This window comes from Hyperoodon ampullatus (assembly GCF_949752795.1).
Source record: "Hyperoodon ampullatus genome assembly, chromosome: 17".
Taxonomy (NCBI): Eukaryota; Metazoa; Chordata; class Mammalia; order Artiodactyla; family Ziphiidae; genus Hyperoodon; species Hyperoodon ampullatus.
Window position 1 is genome coordinate 74,327,767 of NC_136930.1, and position 23,018 is coordinate 74,350,784.

A 23,018-nucleotide genomic window follows, 5' to 3' on the forward strand; every position below is an offset into this window, starting at 1 on the left:
TAACTGACTCTAAAAGCCTGGTACACTTACCTGTGGAGAGAGAGATGCAGGTTCCCTCATCTGAGGGCTGAATGAGGGTGCCATAGTGTGGTGGGGTCAGCTTCTTGGACCCTTTTGGGGTCCAGACTGAGACTAATGTCTCAGTTCTAGCAAAGACCAGCTCTCTGACGTTGAGCAAATCACTCACCCTCTCAGTGCCTCTCTCTCCTTTATACATCAAAGATGATCTATCTTTGACCCCATTTGAGGTCAAGTCTTACTGTACAAAGGTTTTGTTGAGAAACCCCACACTTACTACAAGCAGCCTCCTCCAGAGCATGAAGCACTCTGCAAATATGCACTAGTACTTCTGCACCTGTGACCCACTAAAGCCAATCTCTTCCAAGAGAGAAAAAAATGAAAGAGCAACTGCTTCTATTCTCCAGACAGATTTTAGAGCCCTAAAAAAATTTTTAGGTCTTAAAAATGAGTTAATTGACATGACATTGAAGATCAATAACTGTCCTCTTTGGCCTAGAGAATCTGAGGTTCCCAGGCTCATTCCACAGGCCCTGTGTCCTAGATGAAGAGGCCATCTCAACATGGGATATAACATTAAAGTGCCTGCCTTTTCACAGGAATCTTGAGGGCTGTGGTCACTCCAATGGCCCAAATGCTTGGAAGGGATGCACTTGGGGTGGTCTCTCAGGAAATCTGGTAGGTCTGCTCTTGCTATAGGGAGAAGACCCTCCATTCTGGGAGATCCCACTGGGGCACCCACCGCTCCTGAGCAGCCCAGCCAAAGCCCATTGCTGTCCAAGACCTGGAATAACTTCCAGTTTTTGAAAAAGGTAAGTGAGGATGGCTGATCTTTAGAAATGGCCGAGACAGTGATGAGGGAAATGAAGGTCCCCCCGTGAAGCTGGAGCTGAGACTTTCCTTTATTCCTGTCGTGGAAAGGGCCTCCAATGTGCCATGTTTTATAGGCGACCCCCCCCCCCCCAGGATGTTAGCAGGCCTTCCCTTTGGGGTCATCCCCTATTGAGAGTGGGGAGGAATTTCTCCATTATTCAGAAAAAAATCACCCCCTGAGACTGACAAGTTCCCAGCAGGCCAAGACGCAGCTCCTTGCCTCCAAACTCTTCCTGAGACCAACATCAACATTCCCTTATTTACAAATCAAATGCAGTTAGAGACAATCATCTTTCTTAAAATACATTATATATATTCTTTAAAATGAGGAATGCCCTGTCGTTTTTCATTAGGAAAAGAAACCACATCCACTTACTAATACCCATTCTCATCCAAGCATCCTGAACTGTAATTCTTATTCATGTAGGTAGATGCTACACAAATCATCATCATCACACAAATAAGAGAGAATAAATACTCTGTGGTTGCAACAATTTTCCAGTTTCCCCCAACACATCCAGTTACATGGAAAATTGTTGGAACTAGAGATGTTAAACCAAAAATGTCTCTAATAAATTAATATTATTGGCTTTTGATTATTCCATTGCTAGTTTTGTTTTCTTGTGTTGATAACGCATACCAGTTTAACAAAGTGCATGCTTGTTTAAAAAATTTTTGAACTGGCAAGCTAAAATGATCCGTGTCGGCTTGCCCACCCACCCCCTAAAAAGAAGTTAATATAATTTAGAATCTAGCACTTTAAAAATGTGGTCATGACATATCTGGGATAAAGACTGCTTGTGGAGCATGCTGGATTTGGCAAGATGATAAATCAAAAACCTTGTGGGTTTTGTTTTCCCGTTTTGTTTGGAAGCAGCCAAAAGCAGGCCATTAACAAAATTGTGTGACGGAAAAGAAAGATGAATACCTGATACTTTCCATTTTGTCACATCAGAAGCACACAGAAGCACACTGGTGTGTGCACTCATTCACACACACTCAGACCACACACGTTCGGCCACCCACTGCTTGGGGAGGAAAAGAGAAAGGAGTTGGGTCAGAGACACCACTGTGGGTGGGCACTCGAGGCTCTCAGCCGCGTGTGCAGCTTTGGGTCAGGTATCCTCTGGGTTCTGTCTCCTTGTCTGGGTCTCACACCTGTCCTGGGAAAGCCACCCCAGAGATGGGGCGGGCTGGGGAGCAATGTAAGGCATACTTTGCTGGGAAGAAGGAAGAGATCCATGCTTCATGCTCAGATGCGAGTTTCACAGGAAGACGGGCCTTTCGTTTTTCCCTTTGGCCTGCTCTGTCTTGCTGGAAAGGTGGGGGAGAAGGGAAACCAAGAAGGAAGGAGAGAAAGAAGAAATGAGGACAATAATCAGAACAATCAAGGATAACCGTAATAAATAAATAAGACAAGGGGGGGGCCAATGAGACTTAACGTCAGATGTGACAAATGACTTCTGTTTGTTATTTCCCTCCCCAGACCCTAGATGGACTTCCGCCGTCTCATCAGCCTGTGGTTGTCGGTAAAGCTGTGTAACCCGGGAGAAATGGAGCTGATAGGGGACGGGAAGAGGCTGTTTTTCAATGTGCTTGGTGAGATCTCCTCGATCTTGTAAGAAATGGGGTGGAAGTACTGCGGGGCGAGCTTGGCGCCGAAGGAGTTCTGCTGGGCCGCCGAGCGGCCGCCGTATTCCTGCGGGCGGTAGCAGGTGCAGGAGGAGCACACGGACTGCAGGTCCGCCACGTCCGCCTTGAGCCGGGCCCGGCCCTGCCGCGCCTCCTCGGGCATGTGGATGACCATGCTGTTGCGGTTGCCGGCGAGGGACGCGCGCTCCTCGGCGTCCCGCCGCTCGTCCTCGCTGTTCATGGTCAGGAACCTGAGGACCACCAGGTTGAGGAAGGCCCCGATGACCGTCAGCCCCACCAGGATATACATAAAGCTAAAGGCCACGTAGAGCGGCTTCTTCTGCAGGGCGCCCTTGGTCTGCAGGGCCACGTAGTCCCCAAACCCAATGGTAGTCAACGTGATGAAGCAGTAGTAGTAGGCGTGGAAGAAGCTCCACTCCTCGCACTGGGAGAAGGCGGCTGCCCCGATGCACAGCGTCCCCATGCACGAGAAGAAGCCCACGGTCACCATGTTCTCCATGGACACCTCCGTGTTGCGCAGGCCGCAGCACCTCTTGATGCGCTTCAGGAGGTAGCGCACGAATGTGTTCATCCGCTCGCCCAGGCTCTGGAACATGACCAGCGTCAGCGGGATGCCCAGCACCGCGTAGAACATGCAGAAGGCCTTGCCCGCGTCCGTGCCCGGAGCAGCGTGCCCGTAACCTGCGGGAGGAGGTGAGAGGACAGGGAGATGGAGTCAGCTGGGGTCTCCGGGGGTTCGGGGTGGGTGCGCATGTGGGCACCGCGGTGGGGATGGAGCTGGGGGTGGGGCTGGCGCCTGAGGGGTGGGGCGAAGAACAGGGAAGAATCAGTGAAGAGATATCCTTTGAAGTTTGGGGACGGGGGAGGTGGTCTGGGACGTTTAGTCACAAGAGGAGCTTGGGGGGTCATTTCACTGTTCTTCCAGTAACACGGAGTTTTTTCAAAGAAAAGCAGCATAGTCACTCGTAATATTTTGCAGAAAACTCCAAAGGTAGCCAGCCCCAGGGAGAAAATTAAATATCCCAACATGGATCAACGTTAAGAGTGAAGGGTCAGGGCTTCCCTGGTGGCGCAGTGGTTGAAAGTCCGCCTACCGATGCAGGGGACACGGGTTCGTGCCCCGGTCCGGGAGGATCCCACATGCCGCAGAGCGGCTGGGCCGGTGAGCCATGGCTGCTGAGCCTGCGCTCCGCAACGGGAGAGGCCACGGCAGTGAGAGGCCCGCGGACCGCAAAAAAAAAAAAAAAAAAAAAAAAAAAGTATAGAGTCAAAGAATGCTAACTGGGTTTTTTGGTGGTGGTTCTTGTTTTTGACCACCATGGTTCTATTCTTAGATACATGCACGGTCCGAGGCCAGGTACGGCGGACAGGTGGGAGGACAGCCCAAGAGGTGTGGGTCCCGGCAGCTTCCCCGCTGGGAGCTGTGGGGCTGCCCAGGGAGGTGGGGACACCACGGAAGGTAAGAGGGGTGCACAGGTGGGAGGGGATGATGGATTCCCTAGAGTCCTTTCTGCGTGTGCTGGGGAAGGGGAGAAAGCACCCCCGTTTCCACGTTCTCAACGGTGGTGCCAGAAAGCTCAGCATGGAGCAAGACTACTTGCCTTCTGCCCCGGGCTCCCCGTGCCCCCAGCTCAGGCATCGGGGATCCACCAGCCCATAGTCAGCCTGTGTGGACTCCTTGTCATGCTTCACCTCCTTCTACCCTCGTGACGACCCTATAAAATGGGCACGATGCAGCTGACACCACTGGCAAGGAAACCGAGTTACTTAAAAGCAGGGTAGCTTGGTTTCTTCAGAGTTGGTGGCTGAAAACTCTGGGTTCCAATCCCAAGAATGAGGCTTTTTTAAAAGCAGACGTCTTGAATTGAGAGAGGTCATTGCAGGGTGGAGCATAAACACCACGAGGGCTAAGATTTTTACCTGTTTTGTCCCCTGCTGTATCCTCACACCTAGAGAGACACCGAGCACTTAAAATACCGCTTTAACAAAGGACAGAATAAATTTATGCCACTGTGTGAATGTGGCCTTGTCAGATCGAGGGAACGAATAATCCTTAGAGACCTCGTGTGCAAGTGCTTTTGAAACTCTTCACGCAGCTGCTCAGACCATCACTTCATTGATCCCCTGCATCAACTATGCAAAACCGAGCCTGTATTTCCTCACATTCAAATGAGGACAGTGGTGCTGGAAAGGTGAAGTTACCTGCCAACGTCACCCAGCTGGTCAGTGATCACGTCAGGGCCAGGATAGGGTCTGCACAACATGGCAGAAGAGACCTAAGACTAGTTCAAGCTCCGGGAATAATACTGCCCAGAAAAATACCAGGATCGTGGGCAGTATTTGGACTGAGCACTTGGAGGATGCACATGGCCTTCCGACGTCTCAAATCCTGCCCCATCACAACAGGCTTCCCTGGTACTCCCCGAGCCACACGCTCATGGCCATTTAACCAGCTGTGCTACCTTGGGCCCCAGACAACCTCTCCCAGCCTGGGTTTCCTCATCTGTTACGTGGGAGGATGATAATTTTGAGGTGGGGATGCTGTGCAGATCTGCTGAGGTTAGAGAGCAGCTAGCCTAGGACCCCGCCCACTGCGTCCCCCAGGAAGACTACTCTGACTGCCCTAGCCCAGGCCTCTCTCCCAGAGACTCATCACTTCCGTTCAGCCTGCCTGCCTCTCCCCTGGCATGAACCTGTGCCACGTCCTGCCTGCCCCGGGGGCCACACTTTCACGGCAGAGATGACATCACACGTTTGTGTCCTCTCTGGCCCTCAGTCCCACTGAGCCAGTGCAGAGCTCTGACCCCTCAGCAACCCCATAGCCCTTACGAAAGAGGAGAAATGGCAGGTCAACGTTGGAGTTGGGCCAGAAAGGACAGAACAGGGAAACAGCAAGAAGGAGCGGACAACAGGCCTATCAATAGAAATTATCCACTCCGAAGAGACAAAAAAAGATAAAAAATTAATAACTTTTAAAAGCCTCAGAGACGTGTAGGACAGTGTCACGAGGTGTCCTAGAGACAAAAAAATTGAAGAAATGATAGCCAAAATTAACCAAATTTGGTGGAAGACAAATTTACAGATTCAAGAAACTCGGTAAGCCTCAAGCAAGATAAATACAACGAAAACCACACATCGGAATCAAGCTGCTGAACACCAGAGAGGGAGGATCTTGAAAGCACCAGGGAGAAACCATGTATCACATACAGGAAAACAACTATCTGAACAGCACTTACTTCCAATCGTAAACAACAGGGGCCAGGAAACAGTGGATAACATCTTTAAAGAGCTTTTAAAAAAGACCGTAACCCAGAACTGTCTATCCAGGGAAAGTATTCTTTAAGAATGAAGGCAAAAATCAAAACTACAATGAGATATCATCTCACACCAGTCAGAATGGCCATCATCAAAAAATCTAGAAACAATAAATGCTGGAGAGGGTGTGGAGAAAAGGGAACACTCTTGCACTGCTGGTGGGAATGTGAATTGGTACAGCCACTATGGAGAACAGTATGGAGGTTCCTTAAAAAACTACAAATAGAACTACCATATGACCCAGCAATCCCACTACTAGGCATATACCGTGAGAAAAACCATAATTCAAAAAGAGTCGTGTACCAAAATGTTCATTGCAGCTCTATTTACAATAGCCCGGAGATGGAAACAACCTAAGTGTCCATCATCAGATGAATGGATAAAGAAGATGTGGCACATATATACAATGGAATATTACTCAGCCATAAAAAGAAACGAAAATTGAGCTATTTGTAATGGGGTGGATGGACCTAGAGTCTGTCATACAGAGTGAATTAAGTCATACAGAGTGAATTAAGTCAGAAAGAGAAAGACAAATACCGTATGCTAACACATATATATGGAATTTAAAGAAAAAAAAAATGTCATGAAGAACCTAGGGGTAAAACAGGAATAAAGACACAGACCTACTAGAGAATGGACTTGAGGATATGGGGAGGGGGAAGGGTAAGCTGTGACAAAGTGAGAGAGTGGCATGGACATATATACACTACCAAGTTGTAAAATAGCTAGTGGGAAGCAGCTGCATAGCACAGGGAGATCAGCTCAGTGCTTTGTGACCACCTGGAGGGGTGGGATAGGGAGGGTGGGAGGGAGGGAGGCGCAAGAGGGAAGAGATATGGGAACATATGTATATGTGTAACTGATTCACTTTGTTATAAAGCAGAAACTAACACGCCATTGTAAAGCAATTATACTCCAATAAAGATGTAAAAAAAAAAAAAAGAATGAAGGCAAAATCCACTTTCAGACTAAAAACTTGTTTCCTGCTGCTCTGCATAGCATGAGTACTAAGGAAGTTCTTCTGCCTGGAGGGAAATGGCACCAGATGGAGACTTAGGCCTTCAGGAAAGAATGAAGTGCATCTTGGTAAACAAGTGGGTTTATATTTATACAAATTTCAGGGGTGGGTATCCCGCGACATCGCCATATAGCTCACCTGGGTGGCTGATATAAAACCCAGATGGATGCTGGAAGACAGTAGATTGCTTGCAACTTAATAAGGTGGTAAATTAGCTAATGGTTCCGGATGGGATATATTTACTGGAGGAAACCAGCACAGCATTTGCTGGCTCAAACCCAGGTGCTCAGGCCCCCACATCCTGTAAAGTAAAAGTGATCAGAAGCCGTGTCCCTTCACAGGGCCTGGATGGCAGTATGCCCGTGTATCCTGTCCCAGGGTGGTGCCAATTCTCTTGTGGCCCGTCATACTACAGAAAGAACTCCATCGTTTTGACATCCCACAGTATATCTCACTGATCTGTTACAGCAATGACATCCCTTAGCAAGACGCGTGCACAAGAGAGTGTGGGCCGGGAACACCCCCAAAGTTCAGGGCCTTCCAAAGTTCAGGCCCTAGAATAAACCTCCTAGGGCCCCAGTGGTCCAGGGCACAGGACCATTCCCACTGCAGCAAGAAAGAAGCTGCCCAACTTGCAGAGCCTTTCAGGAAGACAGAGGCCTGGCCGGATATCTTCAATTTCCCCATCTAGGCGCACCCATCTCCACCCTGCTCTCCACTGGTGAGGCTAAGTCTGCATAAGCCACCTCAAGGGGTTCTTGGCCCTCTGGTGTCCAGCTGAGTGCATGCAAGGCACAGTCCCAGCAGGAGGTCAGAGGAAGGGAGGAAGATGAGGACCTTGGTAATGAGCTACATCTGCCAGCAGGTTCACCCATGGAGCAACTCTACAAGTGCTAGCAGCTACATCCCAGGCATGTTGACTGACAGCTCTCCACAGTTGCTCATCCCAGGCTACCACACCTTCCCTCGTTGCTTTCCCTCCAACCTACCCACCCTCCCACACTATAAATAGCCATTAATTAACTGTTTAAGTTGAGAGTGCCACCTCCTGCAAAGACCCAGGCTGATATACCACGTGTATTCTCCACTGGATCTGCTTCCCAGGTCTCCTTATGATGCAACACGGTGGGCACTGCATGCAAACGGGTCAACACATATCAAGTCTACATATAGAATATTCATAAAGTATCAATGAAACACAGACATAGCATGGATGCTTTATACAAATACACATGGTATATATATGCTTGGAACTTTGTGAAAAATGGATATGTTGGGTAGAGTAACTGCACGTGGATGTGAAACGTGGGCAAAAGCCACATACCATATATGTATGAGACCAACACACAAAGCATCTACGGTATACCCACGGCACACCCAGAGTCACACACTTTGTGCAGGATGTGCGTGTGCACGGAAAGTGCACTCGAGACACAGGATGTGTGCACCACGTTTGCACAGGCTGCGGGGATTGTATGTACCCATATCTCAGTAGCATCCATGATATCTACAGATAACAGGTATACGCAGTGGAGAACATACAAAATACACATATGCCAGACACACAAGAGAAGACAGCTTCTCCCTTCCAACAGAAAGAGAAATTAAGGAAACAGCCCCATTGACCAGCACATCAAAGAGAATAAAATACCTAGGAATAAACCAACCTCAGGAGGCAAAAGACCTACTACACTCTGAAAACTATAAGATGCTATAAGATGAAAGAAACTGAAGACAACACAAACAGATGGAAAGATATGCCCTGTTCTTGGAGTGGAAGAATCAATATTGTTAAAATGACTATACTACCCAAGGCAATCTACAGATTCAGTGCAATCTCTGTCAAATCACCAATGGTATTTTTTAGAGAACCAGCACACAAAAAAATTTTAATTCGTATACAAACACAAAAGACCCCGAAGAGCCAAAGCAATACTGAGAAAGAAAAATGCAGCTGGAGGAATCAGGCTTCCTGACTTCAGACTATACTACAAAGCTACAGTAATCAAAACAGTATGGTACTGACACAAAAACAGAAATATAGATCAATGGAACAGGATAGCGAGCCTGTTATAAAGAGGATAACAAGCTACAAATCTTCAGTGCTCTCAGAGAACCTGTGTGACAGCTCAGATCCTAGACTGTGGGTTGTTTTTTTTTTTAATCTGTGAGTGAATGAAAGCAGCCTGGCCTTCCTGGGCTGGGAGCCGGATTTATGCATCTACTCATACGTTACCCACTGAGACTCATCCAGAGCCTTGACTATGCACCATGACCTGTGCCTGGCACAGGGGATCCACGGGGGCTTTTCATCTTCCCCCGAGATCTCCAGAGGGGCACCAGCCAGCCCGTGCTCAGAGCCCCATCCAGTGACTGGACAAGGGGACCTTAGGTGGAGGGCATGGGTGTCGCAATGCCACTGAGGACTCCCAGGCTGGTGCCTGTTCTCCTGGGTTGCCTCCCACCCCACCTGTGAGGACCAGTCCCTTGAGCTCAGAGCCACATCCCTGTCCAGGTTTTCCCTTTAAGATCCTGGGCTCCCCCTGCCCCCCATCTTCCCAGGCACTGGGAGCCAGTTTCTCCTCCACCGACAAAACCTCAGGAATCCCACCTAGGACCATACTGCTCATCCTTCCATCATCATAAACAATTCATCCTTTTGGCAAAGAGAATCTAAAATTGATTTATGCGGGGCTCAGGAGGTGTGCTTGGGGTGCAGAAGATATGCTGAAACCTCTGGGCTGCTGCTCTGTGACCTCAGCAGAGTTATTCAGTTCCCTGGACAGATGTGAGAAATGAGGCTGGAAAGAGGAGATCAGACCAACTCATGGCCACTCTGCAGGAGACAGGGTCATCCTTCCCCAGCCCTGCAGGAGCCCAGCAGTGACCAACATGACCGTCACCCAGACCTCCACAAACTGGGGGACATGAAGACCACCAGCCACCAGATGCAAAGCTCCCTACACACAGGGGACACAGTGACTCACTGTCCCTCTGCACCCAGCCCTGCCCCCCCTTTCTGCTGACTTTTCCACGTGTGCAGAGCCAGAGACTCAGACTTGCTCGTGGCCCCGATGGGCTGCTCAGGCGGCCACAAGGGGCTATGCCCCTGGGTGTGAGGCCAGCCATGGGGACCACTGACATGGATGGCAACTGCGGTGACAGCCTGAAAAGCCACCCCCAGTGTGCACACATGGCAGCTGCATCTCCAACACTGTGCTCCCTGGGCCAGGGTTCTTTTTGTCAGCAGGTGGCAGGGCCCAGGACCAGGCTAAGGGCAGAGGCAGGTGGACATATGGGCTTCTGCTTAGCGCCTGAGCCCAGGACCCTGGCCTCCCCACCAGGAGTGCTAAGGGCAGGGCAGGTGGACATATGCAGTGAAGGAGGTTTAGCAGAAGAGGAAGGAAGACCACAAGCCCAGCCCCACATCCCAGCCCCTGCACGTGCACCCACGTGCTAAGCCCAGGGGTAGGGATGGAGCATTCGAAGAGCTGCAAGGCTATTTGTTACGAGGAATGCACGAAGTCAGCCTTGCAAAGAACCTCCACTTCACCCGGCCGACCTCCCCACCCAGAAGGGGCTGCAAAGCCCAGCTCCACACCACAGGCCAGCATGGGCTTCCTAACCTACAAATCCCAAAAGGGGATAGAACTGTTCAAATAACAAGCCCCACCTTGAAAGGCTGATCTGGACTCCTGAGCATCCTAGAAAGACACCTCGGTTTCCTCATCTGTGAAATGGGGCCAAGGACAGGGAGCAGAAACAGACAGAGATGCAATGGGAACTGACCTCTTATCAGGTCCCTGCTATGGACTAAACGTCCCCCCCCCAGATTCATACATTGAAGCCCTACCCCACCCCCCACAGTGAGATGACATTTGGAGATCATCCCTCCCTCCTTCCCTCCCTGCCACTGCCTTCTTGCCAGACTCTGAGCTCCCAGGAGGGCAGAGCCCACCCCTGGCTCACTCCTGTGGACCAGCATGGAACAGGCACTCAGAATTTAGAGGGCGGCATCACCACGCATATGACCTCCGTCTCCCAGGCCTGCCTTGAAGTCCTGGCCCATCCCCAAGCCCAGCACGGCTGAGGGCAGATTTGCCCAAGACACTGCATCATCCAGCCCGATTTTCATGGCCCCTTTAATATACTTAGTGGGTCTCTTTGATCTGTCCTGGGAGAGGCTTTGCAGAGAAGAGGCCTGCATCTCTGGACTGCAGCTGGCTAACAAATAAAACAAATGAATAGGCTCTGTCTTCCTGGAGGGGAATGAGGCAGGGAAGGAGGGTAATAAAACTAATCATTTCTATTGGGTTGGGGGCTCCCCAGAGAGCCAGCTGCAGCTACAAGGCAGCACTCCCTTGCAAGACACCCTGTGCTCCCCCGGCTCCTACTAGATTTCCCAGAAGCTGACAACCGCCAGGTCCGAGAAGTTCCCAGGCCCAGCTCCTGCCCTGGGCAGCATTTCATTAAGATGTCATGAGTGTCCAGCGGGCTGTCCTCACGGTGAGAAGTCAATAAGGCAACTGGGCAGTGTGGGTCGTAGACCAGCCTCACTCCTGACACTCTGGGACCGTCCATGGCTCCCTCCTTTTCCCTGGGAATCTAGGCCTACGAACAGTTGGCCGTAAAAGCCCTTTCCAGACTCTCACAGCACGTCACAGTTTGCAAAGCTTCCCCCACTGTGGAGTGCCCCTCCCTGCAGCCTTCCCTGATCCCCCTGCCAGAAACGACCAACCCAGCTTGGAATTCCCCTCCAGGACACTTCAGCGGGTGGGACAAGGCTGGCCCCTGGCATCAGGACAACCTGGGTTGGAGCCCTGACTCCGCCCTTTAGGGACCATGGGTGCCCAGGCCTCCTCATTCTCTTCAGTCAAGTTCACTGTGACCCCAACCTCCCAGGAATACTCTGCTGCTCACTGCGCAGAAGCGGACATCAAGGCCAGGTGCCAGGTGACAGTGGTCATGGGCATCTCTTCCAGCCCAGAGGCCGCCCGGCCCAGGGAAAGAGATGGCCACAGAGGCATTTGGGCATCAGGAAATTTGCTGCTGGAAGAGAATGAAATATTTATAAAGGACACGCAAGGATTTTGTGCCTGTAGGAATTAAAATAGGCACAAATTCCATTAAAGAATGCCTCAAGGTGGCTTTGTGGAGAGAGGTGCCGGAGAAGGGGGCTGCCCTCAGCCCCCCGTGCTTTCTGGCTGGCTCCCCACTTCAGCCTGCAACAAGCATCCCACTCATCCATCCTCCAACCGTGCTGGCCTGGCTCCAGCCCCCGCACGGGCTCCGCATGATTATTAAGACCCAGGTGTCTGCAGACACCAAAAAGGAAAATGATTCATGGGCCCGGTGGGGCATGGGGAGTGGGGGTGAGGGTGGGCAGGAAGGGTCCTCCAGAGGTTCCTGGATGGAAAGCAGTAAGTCCCAAGGACTACATCTGGCTCCATCTCCTACTTTACCAACCATGACCTTGGGAAAGCCACCTAGACTCTAAGCCTTTACTCTCTTCTGTGGAGGGGAGTGAGGAACCAGGCGTCCCTTCCAGTTAGTTCCACAGCACTCTACAGTCTGCAAAGCTTTTCTGCATTCATTCTTTCATCTGAAAGGGCCATCCCCTGTGGCAGCCCCAGGTCAAGCCACCCTTCTCACATTATAACCGAACCTGAATTTCTCCCGGGTCCCACCACGGGGGCTTGGGCTAACGTGCAGGACTGCCGTTCAACCCCCGAGAGGGGATGATGCTTCCTGTGGGCTCCGATTGGGTCTCCGGCCAAGTCCTGAACCAATGAGCCTTTTCTTCTTTCCTGCCAGACTTGAAGGGGCCAGGGTGTGATGTCCGGAGCCTCTGAAGTCATTTCACCACCATGAAGATGCGCCCAACCATGCAGACTATCCTGAGAAACGGGGGCTATTGTTCCACCCCCAGGTCTGAGCCCAGTCTCCAGTCAGCCCTTCTCAGGCACTCCCGTCTGTGTCCCAGTAATCTGGCTTCAGCCAGTGCTCTGACTGCAGTGGATTAACACTCAACATGTCCTACACCTCCTCAGCATGACTACAAATCATGAAGAGCAGTTTGGGATGGATGACAAAGCACTTTGCAATTGACACACCCCTGCACCTCACACGGCTTCTCTTACAGGCCACTAGGTCTGTCTGAGGGGAAGTGGGCAGGTGAGGCCAACCAGGCCTGCGGGCAGCCGGCGGCCAACTGGAGACCCATGTCCCCGGAAAGAGCAGCTGTTCCCCGAGCCCAGCGACCGGGGCTGCAGGCCAGGGCGACCCAACGTCCTGATTTTTAAAGAGAAGCTGGAAACACTGGATATTGAAAATGTAGGATCTAACGAAACACTTTAAAACGTGGCACAGGCCAAACACAGTAAGAGAAAACTGACCATCTGTTTGTCCAACGGATAAGTCACGATGCTCAAGGACTGGAGGAGAGGGAGGGCGGGGACAGCAGAGCGGGCAGTGAGAGGGCAGCCAGGCCCGTGGCTCCCCACCCCCGAGCCCCATCTCACACTGCCCATTCACCTTCCCCCATCACAGTGAGGTCCCTGCTGCAAGTCATCCACTGGTTCCATTTCACAGACGCATAAATAAGGGCCATAGACGCGCCTGCCCCGCTCAGAGCACCAAGCAGAGCCACGGCCAGGTGAGCGTGACCATCTTGGGCACCATCCCCAAGGGGACTCAGCCCACAGGACCATGACCCCATCTCACAGATGAGAACCCTGAGGCTTTCTGTCCAGGGAGGGCCGGGGATTCCAAGGCCTGAGCCCCGGCCCCTCTCAGAGGCGCCTGGAGGCCTGGTGACTTGCTCAGTCATCAGTTTGGCACTGTGATCCCTGGAAGAAAACCTGGCAGATTTGGTGTTTTATTTAATGACAGAGCAATTCCCTCATTAATTTCCCAAAACGTTCCCTTTTGGTTTCGCTTCACTGTTTTGATATGTCTTAAGAGGGAAAGAAGACCTAAAAATAAATTTTTAAAAATATGCATGCTCACAAGGCACAGATTTCTAACAACAGCTCATGATAGGTCTTTCTCTTCTGTCTGGAGGGAGGCCTCATGTGAGGACGCCCTGGGGAGAGCCTGGTGAGCCCCTTCCTGGGAGGGCTGGGAAGGCTGGGGTGAGGGGTGTCAGGCGAGGCCAGAGCCCACTCGGCCTGAGGGACCTTCCCACTCACATCAACCTGGTGCCCACTCCGCCCGCTTGTGCTAAATGGACACCGCCTCTCTCGCTTGGTCTGTGCTATCACTCAGGAGCACCTGGCAGACGAGACGGTGGGCTCCTAGAAACCCTGGTCCAGACTCCAGCTGGGCCTCTTCCCAGCTCTGGGCTGCACCTCCCTGGGTCCTGTTTCCTTTGTGTTATGAGGATCCAGTGGGATCCAGTCACGTGTCATTATCCCTATCTTACGGAGGAGGAAACTGAGCCTGGGCAGCCCCGTGTGCTTCTCCTTTAGTCCCACAAAGACCTCGGGAGGCTGGCATCAGGAGACCCCTCAGATGGGGGCAGAGATGCATCCCAGGGGTCCCTGAGGGTGCTGAGAATGACGCCCACAGCAGATGGCGGTGACCACCCAGAAGTCAGTGGAGAAGTAAAAGGCAAGACTTTACGGTTTGTTCAAGAATGTTCTCTACTCTTAGCGCAGACCAAAGTAACAGAAAATACGTCCTTTAAAAACTCTTTTCAGCAACCCTACTCCTAGTTGTATAGCCAAAAGAATTAAAAATAGGGATTCAAATACTCGTACACGCATGTTCATAGCAGCACTATTCACAACAGCCAAAAGGTGGAGACGGCCCAAACGTCCATCGGTGGATGAATGGATTAGCAAAATGTGGTGTGGGACCTAATTAAACTGAAAAGCTTTTGCACAGCAAAGGAAAACATAAACAAAATGAAAAGACAACCTACGGAATGGGAGAAACTATTTGCAAATGATTCAACCAACAAGGGATTAATTTCCAAAATACACAAACAGCTCATACGGCTCAATATCAAAAAAAGAACCCAATCAAAAAATGGGCAGAAGATCTAAACAGACATTTCTCCAAAGAAGACTTACAGATGGCCAACAGGCACATGAAAAGATGCTCAACATCACTAATTATCAGAGAAATGCAAATGAAAATTACAATGAAGTATCACCTCACGCTGGTCAAAATGGCCATCATCAAAGTCTACAAATAATAAATTCTGGAGAGGGTGTGGAGAAAAGGGGAGCCCTCTTGCACTGTTGGTGGGAATGTAAATTGGTGCAACCACTATGGAAAACAGTATGGAGGTTCCTTAGAAAACTAAAAATAGAGCTACCATATGACCCAGTGATCCCACTCCTGGGCATATATCTGGAGAAAACTGTAATTCAGAAAGATACATGTGGGGCTTCCCTGGTGGCGCAGTGGTTGGGAGTCCACCTGCTGATGCAGGGGACACGGGTTCATGTCCTGGTCCGGGAGGATCCCGCATGCCGTGGAGCGGCTGGGCCCGTGGGCCATGGCCGCTGGGCCTGCGCGTCCACAGCCTGTGCTCCGCGACGGGAGAGGCCACAGCAGTGGGAGGCCCGCGTACCACAAAAAAAGAAAAACAAAAAAAGATACATGCACCCTTATGTTCACTGCAGCACTATTTACAATAGCCAAGACATGGAAGCAACCTAAATGCCCGTCGACACATGCGTGGATAAAGAAGATGTGGTATATTGATGCAATGGAATATTACTCGGCCATAAAAAAGAGTGACATGATACCATTTGCAGCAACACTGATGGACCTAAAGATGATCATACTAAGTGAAGTAAGTTAGACAAAGACAAATATCATGATATCACTTATACCTAGAATCTACAACAATGATACAAATGAACCTGTTTACAAAACAGAAGTAGACTCACAGACACCGAAAACAAATTTACGGTTACCAAAGGGGGAAGGGGTATCAGGGGAGGGATAAATTAAGAATTTGGGATTAAAATATACACACGACTCTATATAAAATAGATTACCAACAAGGACTGACTGTAGAGCACAGGGAACTATATTCAGTATCTTGTAATACCCTATAATGGAAAAGAATCTAAAAAAGAATATAGACACATATATATATATATATATATAAAATCTGAGTCACTTTGCTGTACACCCGAAACTAAGACAACACTGTAAATCAACTATACTTCAATAAAACTTTTAAAAAGAAAGAACGTAAATGAATGAACCAAACGAAAACAAGCACACAGATACTGAGAACCAGGGTAGTGGTTACCGGGGTGATGGAGGTCGGGGGGAGGGCGACATGGGCACAGGGCGTCCACAGCGTGGGGACAGATGGACACTGAACTGTCAGGGGTGAGCGCGCTGTGCTGTGTCCAGGGAAATACAACACCGTACACAGGAAACATATAACGCTATAAACCAAGTAATGAAAACAAAGAGAAGCTGGTGCATGGAGAAAGGGAACATGACTCCCATAAAAGAGAAGGAAATCTTGCCGTGTGTGACAACACAAATAGACACTACGCTAAGTAAAATGAGTCTGAGAAAGACAAATACTGTATCATCTCACTTATATACAGAATCATAAAAAACAAAATCAAGCTCATAGAGAAAAGACTGACAGCTGCTGGAGGCGGGACTCGGGGACGGTGGGCAAAATGGGTGCAAGGGGTCAAAGGAGCAAACTTCCAGGTGCAAAATAAATAAGTCCTGGGGACGTAATGTACAGCACAGCGACCGTAGTTCATAACGCTCTATTGCATATTTGAAAGTTGCTAAGAGAACAGATCTTACAAGTCCTCACCCCAAGAAACAAAAACTGTAGCTGTGTGTGGTAATGGATGTTAACTAGATGTATTGTGGTCATCATTTCACAATATAAACAAATAAAAATCGTTATGTCATACACCTGAAACTACTATGTTACAGTTCAATTATATCTCAATAAAAAATGTTTTTAAAAGGAAGGAATCTCTGACACATAGTACAATGTGGCTGAGCCTCGAAAACATTATTCAAAGAGGAAGAAGCCAGACACAACAGGTAACACTTTATGATTCCATTTATATGAAATATCCAGAATGGGCAAGTCTACAGAAACAGAAAGCAGATTAGGGGTTCCCGGGGCTGGGGGAGGGGACAACACAGCAACTGCTTGATGAGCTGGGGGTTTCCTTTTGGGGTGACGGAAATGTCCTGGAACTAGACTTAAGTGGTGGTTTGCAAAAATTATTTATGCACTAAGTGCCATTGAACTGTACACTTGAAAATGGCTAATTTTAGATTATGCCTATTGTACCTCAAGAAGCGGGGGGAAACATTATTTTTAAAGCCAAATGCTTCCCATTTGCCAGGGGTCCCGGCTCTGACCCGAACAGGAGAGACATCAGGAACAGGACTGGGTCAAGGCATACCCAGACCCCAGACCCTCAAAGATCTCAAGCTTGGACCCTCAGAGGCATGGAGCCTCACTGCTGGAAGAGGTTAGAGGCCCTCCATCCGCCAAGTAAGTTTGCTCTTGAAGAGGGTCATATAAAATGTGGCCAGTAAAGAGTTTAAGGGGCTGAAATGATGGTTAAAGCCTACAGCTCTCAGTATTTTCAGGCCCACTTGCGAAAGAGCCTCGGACCGCCAGTCAGCGACCAAAATGCAAGGGCGCCCTCTGGCGGGCACACGGACAACTGCAGAGCCGGAACTCGGCCGCATGGGCCACCAGCCCTGGGTTCCCCTGGGACAGCATCCAGAACCAGGGAGTCAGGGAAAAGCCATTCATCTTTTTTACAGAGGACGTGTGTCGTGTGGTGAACTTCTTCTCATAAGTTACCACCAACCAACGGCATCACTGACGAAACATAATAGATGATGGTGGTCACAACCACTGTCTAGGAGGGCATGCACTGTGCCAGGGACCGAGCTAGCGTGTTTCACGTTCCTTAACTCATTCGCTCTGCAGGGAGAGGGCACGCCCTTTGCGTAGTGAGGGGTGCTCTCTCGGGGGGCATGGATGAGAAGCCCCGGAGTCAGACGGAGCTGGTGCCCATCCTAACCCCCTGCTCTCAGCCAGCCACACACTGAAGAGGTGTTTCCCTTCTGTCTCCTCCAGCCCTTTGCAAGAAAATCCTCCTCTCTCCCCGCTTCTACTCTCCTTCCCTCGCTGCCCACAGTCCATAACGCGCCCCCATCCCAAAACAAAAACTGCAAGGAAATCTGGGGAAACAAACCTAAATTAAAAAATTAAGTTCATAAGAAAAATTACATGAAATCGGGCTGACTTCTGAAAAGTCTAGGTTAGAGTAAGACAATTCTAAGACAGGCTTAATACCCAAGAATACGCACTCATTCGGTAATCACTGATACTTGTATTTTTAAAGACGTAAAACCAAGTCACAACTATTTAAACGCGTGCTTTGTTTCTGTTTGAGGTGGAGACGCTCCTTCAGGGCCTGGAGGGCAGGAAAAGGAGAGAGCAGGCGAATTCAGGGAGGAAAGATCCATGGGGGCCTAACAGAGACAGCCCTGGGTGCCAAGGTACTCGGCCTCTGAGTGCCAGCTCCCCAAAGCCCACAGCCCCTTCCCTCCTGGAAGCTTCTGCCCTGCTCAGGGCCCGGCTCAAAGGCCACCTCCTCCAGGGAGGCCCTCTTCTCCTCACCCCCAAATCCCAAAGGCGCTCTGGGCACGCAGGGACCTAAGGGACACGGCGTTAGGTGGCCTGTCTTCAAGCCTGGCTCCCCTCTCGGTGAAAGGAGCATGATTCACGCCGCTGAGGGCAAAGACACGCTGCTTTCACAGCTGAAAATGCTGAAATGCAAACGCCTCTGCCTCTGGGACACACGATGAGCTGAAGTGAAGGTAAAAGGTAGACAGCTCGGCTTCCCAAACCACCCGTGCTCACGGGGATCGGCCGCCCCGGGGTCTTGTTCCAGGGCAGGTGCTGAGGCAGGGGGTCCGGGCCTGGGACTCTGCATTTCTCTCCAGGTCCCTGGATCCTCCCACCACTAGGGAGGGACCTGAAGGGAAGCAGGGGCCTGTCGGAGCTGAGGGGGTCAGCGCCCGGCCTCAGGGGATGTCACTGGCCTGGTCCCAAGCGCGTGGTGATGGTTAGAACTGAGCTCATGTCGCGCGCACGACTCGGCACCCACCGGGGGGCTGACAGCAGCAGACTTGCTCCACGTGGTGAGAGAGGCTCATTTCCTCAGGCAGCAGCGAAAGCAGGGGGGCTCTAGCCGACAGCGCTGGTGCCCACCCAGATGTGGGCCCTCTCCTGCTCTGCGCACGGAGGGCCACACGGCCCTCGGGCCGCCTGCAGGGCTCCAGGCCTGGCCCGTAAACCCAGCCTCGGGACTCTCGTTCTCTCTCCTGCGTCCCCTCCCTCCTTCCTCTTCCCCGCTCGGCCTGAACAGGGAGCCGACTCGGGACCTCGGGGAGGATGGAGCCTCCCGCTGTTCGGAGCCCGCGTTCCTGAATGACCGAGCACCACAGAGGCCCTGCTGATCCCCGGTGACTGTGACACGAGGGGTAAAGGAGCTGGGGTCGCATGAAGCCGGGGATGAGGGGAGGTGCTTGCTGCACCCCCGGCTCATGACAAGCGCTTGTAGAGATCAGGGTTTACCAGCACAGGGGCCACACTCAGGGGGCAGGTACGTACAGGCCGTCATCGCCGACCCTGCTGTCCAACAGGACCCCCCCGACTCGGGTGCAGACACGGATGAGCCCTTCTGTACCTGTTTCCACATCTGCCAGGGGCGGCCAGGCGGGGACGGCCGTGTCCATTTCACAGGTGAGAAAACTTGGTCTCCGGGACATGATTAGCTGTGTGACCTTAGGGACATCCCATATGTAGTGGGGCAAGGAGTGGGACACGGCCGTGACTACACAGTGCAGCCTGCTGTACGATGCTGACAGCCCCCGTGCATGTGTATGCAGATACATACACACAAATGCACACACAGACATACAGATTCCTATGCACATACACATGCACACAGAGATACACACACATGCAGACACCACATACACACATGCACTCATGTATGTGTGCACACACAGGCATACACAGATACCTATGCACATACACATGCACACAGAGATACACACACGTAGACACATGCACACATGTATGTGTGCACGCACAGGCATACACAGATACACATTCACATATACGTAGGTACACAGAGATGCAACATGTAGACAACATATGCCCACACATGCACACAAGCAGAGACATACACAGATATATATGCACACACATATGCCCACACACGCACACACACACATATGCACCTCTGGGGCCCAAGAGGCTCTGGAGAGCAACAGAAAAGCAAGATAAAGCTGAGGAACACAACAAGCCCCTCACTCCTTCTCCAGTTATTAATAGTGAACTTGCGTTACATGTGAGCACTTACAAAAACCGAGGGGCAATGCTCGGCACACAGCCTCTGTCCTCGGCCCCCTTGTTGGAAAATGGAGAGTAATAACAGCACCAGCCTCGTGGAGGGGGGAGGATTCAAGGATTCCAGCCAAGTCACTTGCCCAAGGACACACAGCTAATATACAGGCCACCGCGGCTGCCATACAACCACCCGGTGTTCACCTCCTTTTCAAAAGGCTGCAGCCAGCACCTGCAGGAAGACTCATGCGTGCACACACACGGCCCGGACCACGGCTCTCCCAGACCCTCGCTTGCACAACGGCAGCCCGAGGCGTCTCCAGGTCGAGTGGAAACAGCCCGGCGTGAGCCACACCCGCTCGGCCTGCTTGCTCGCCTGTGGGGCTCTGGGAACATGCTCCAGCACCTTGCGCCCAGGTCTGTCCTGGAGGCGACGGAAACCCGCACCTCCCCCAAGGCTTGCTGCAAGCATTAAGGAAGGTGACAGACACGAAACACCGGCACTGGCCTCCCTAAGGGCAGGGGCATCTCCCTGGACCCTCCTGGCCTGTGATTTTTGCCTTTTGGTTTCCCAGACACCCTGCAAATGTTGTAAATGAGCTTGTCCCAGGCGCATATGAGTCTCCTTTCTTCTACTTTATGTCCCGGGACTTTGCACATGCTGTGCTGCCAGCCATGGACGCCGGCACCCTCCTCGGCTCCACCTTGCCTACAGGTTCACCCCTGGGCCCTCAGCCTCAGGCTGGGATGGCTCAGCGGAGGGACCCAGTGCGGAGCCAAGGTGCCCCTGCCTCGTGGCTCCCTTAGGCTGGTGGCCTCAAGGGACCAGGTAAGTGCCAGTCCCGAGGGAGCAGGACTTGTCCCAGAGGTCAATGGGAGGAGACCCTGAGGAAGGGGAGAGCATGTGGGCAGCCCCAGCCAGTTACTGCTCTGCAGGGTCACAGCCCAGGGGGCCTGACCTCCTTTCGCAGAAAGGGAGGCGTCCAGATGCACAGACCGAACGTTTGCAAAGCCCTGCCTCATCGATGTCTTCCCTACCCTCTTGGCAAGGAGGCGTTGGTGTCTGGGGGCCAGGGGTCTGCCAGGTGCCCTCACTCCCCTCGGCCCGAGGGTTTCAGGGGAGGCACGTCCACGGTCACTAGCCCTGCAGGACGGCACCATCTCTCCGGTATCTCGAGGTTTCCCACTCCCTCCCACCCCCTGGAGGGGCCAGCTCACCCGTGCTGGACCATCTGTCCTCCCCAGAGCAGAAGGAACACCTCAAGGGCAGCCTCTGACTTTTTTCTAGAGCCCCAGGACCAAGCCTGGAATGATGAATGGCCAGACAAGGGAGGTCTCCTCTGGTGCGTCTCTTTCAGGTATGATTCCACTCAGGACCGACACTGGGTGTCAGTGGGATCCTTGGGTGAAGGCAGAGGATACAGATATAAATTGGCCGAGGCATGCCAGGCCTCTCGTGGTGTGCACGGGAATCGCGTTTTACCAAGGACTTTGTAGGAGGGGCGCTGCCTGGGGCACAGGGGTGGTCAGTGGATGAACAGGAATCACCTGTAACACTGGCCCGGGGCGGGGGGTGGGCAGGGGAAGCCTCGCTGTGCTCCCTGACTCAGGTCACCATCCGATCATTCCCCTGCGGCATACAGAGCCCTGGAAGAGGGGGCTGGGCGGCCAGGCTGTGGGCGGAGTTGGGGGCAGGCAGTGTCCCCCACACAGCCCTCTAAAGCCCATCTTATTCACGGCCATAAGTATCCCCAGTGTCTGGTACACAGAACCTCAATAAAACATTTGTGAAACGAATGAATAAGTGAACAAATACAAACCATTAAGTATATGACATGTCAGCCACGTGCCGGCCAGTGTTCTAAACACCCACAGGAGGTACAGTTACTACACCCATATTTTAAACAAGCAAACTGAGGCTCAGGGGCCAGTAACTAGCACGTGACCACCCAGCTGACAACATGGCAAAGAGGGAATTCAAACCCAGAACACTGCTCCCTCAAACCCCTGTCCCCGAGGCCACCTTGCTGCCAGGGTGGGGTCAGACTGTCCACATACGACAAAGCAGTGCCCCCTTGTCCCATGGGGAGGTACAGGGCAGGGCCTTGGGAAGGAGGCCAGGGCAGGAGGAGGGAAGGCCGCAAAGAGGCAGGTGGGGAGTGGCGAAGCGGACGAGAGGAAGGTTGAGGGCTCTGACATCAGGGCCAAAGGGCTCGAAAGTCTCCAAGGGGGACACCTGCCTTTATGTGAACAGACTGCAGAGTGCAGGGTGGAAGCATCTCCTCCTTTCCTGCCACAGCGGGTGAAATGCCTGTGCCTTTCATCTCTGCACTCCCAGTGCCCAGGACATGCAGGCACTTATTTCATCCCGTCATTCATCCCACAGGTAACTACTGAGCACCCACCATGTGCTGGGCATTGGGAAGGCCCAGAGATGATGACAGCAATGATGGGGATGGTGATGGGGATGATGAGGATGATGATCACAACAGTGGTGATAATAATGACCATGACGATAAAGACGACGATGATGATGACAATGAAGACGATGATGACAAGGAGGTGGATGATGACGATGATGACGATGATTGAGGGGGTGATGCTCTGTGTTGGGCACTGTTCTAAAGGCTGTAAGCCAGTGGCACTATCACAGAAGGCACAGCAGCCACTAGGGTGTTGTGAAGGATGTGAGACAGAAGGGCTCTGGGATAAGCCTACTGTATCCTCAGTTCACGCTGTCACTTCCCC

At 51.7% G+C, this 23,018-nt stretch overlaps 1 protein-coding gene across 1 annotated transcript in view; it reads right to left on the bottom strand.

Moving 5' to 3' along the window:
- Positions 1–2,380: 2,380 nt before the first annotated feature.
- KCNK9 (potassium two pore domain channel subfamily K member 9) overlaps positions 2,381–23,018 on the bottom strand; it is a gene marked incomplete at both ends in the record, with an annotated part of 86,318 nt that continues 65,680 nt past the window's right edge. The window contains one exon of the mRNA XM_079722347.1: positions 2,381–3,225. Within this exon, the coding sequence (XP_079578473.1) occupies positions 2,381–3,225 (845 nt within the window). The remainder of the gene's footprint in view (positions 3,226–23,018) is intronic.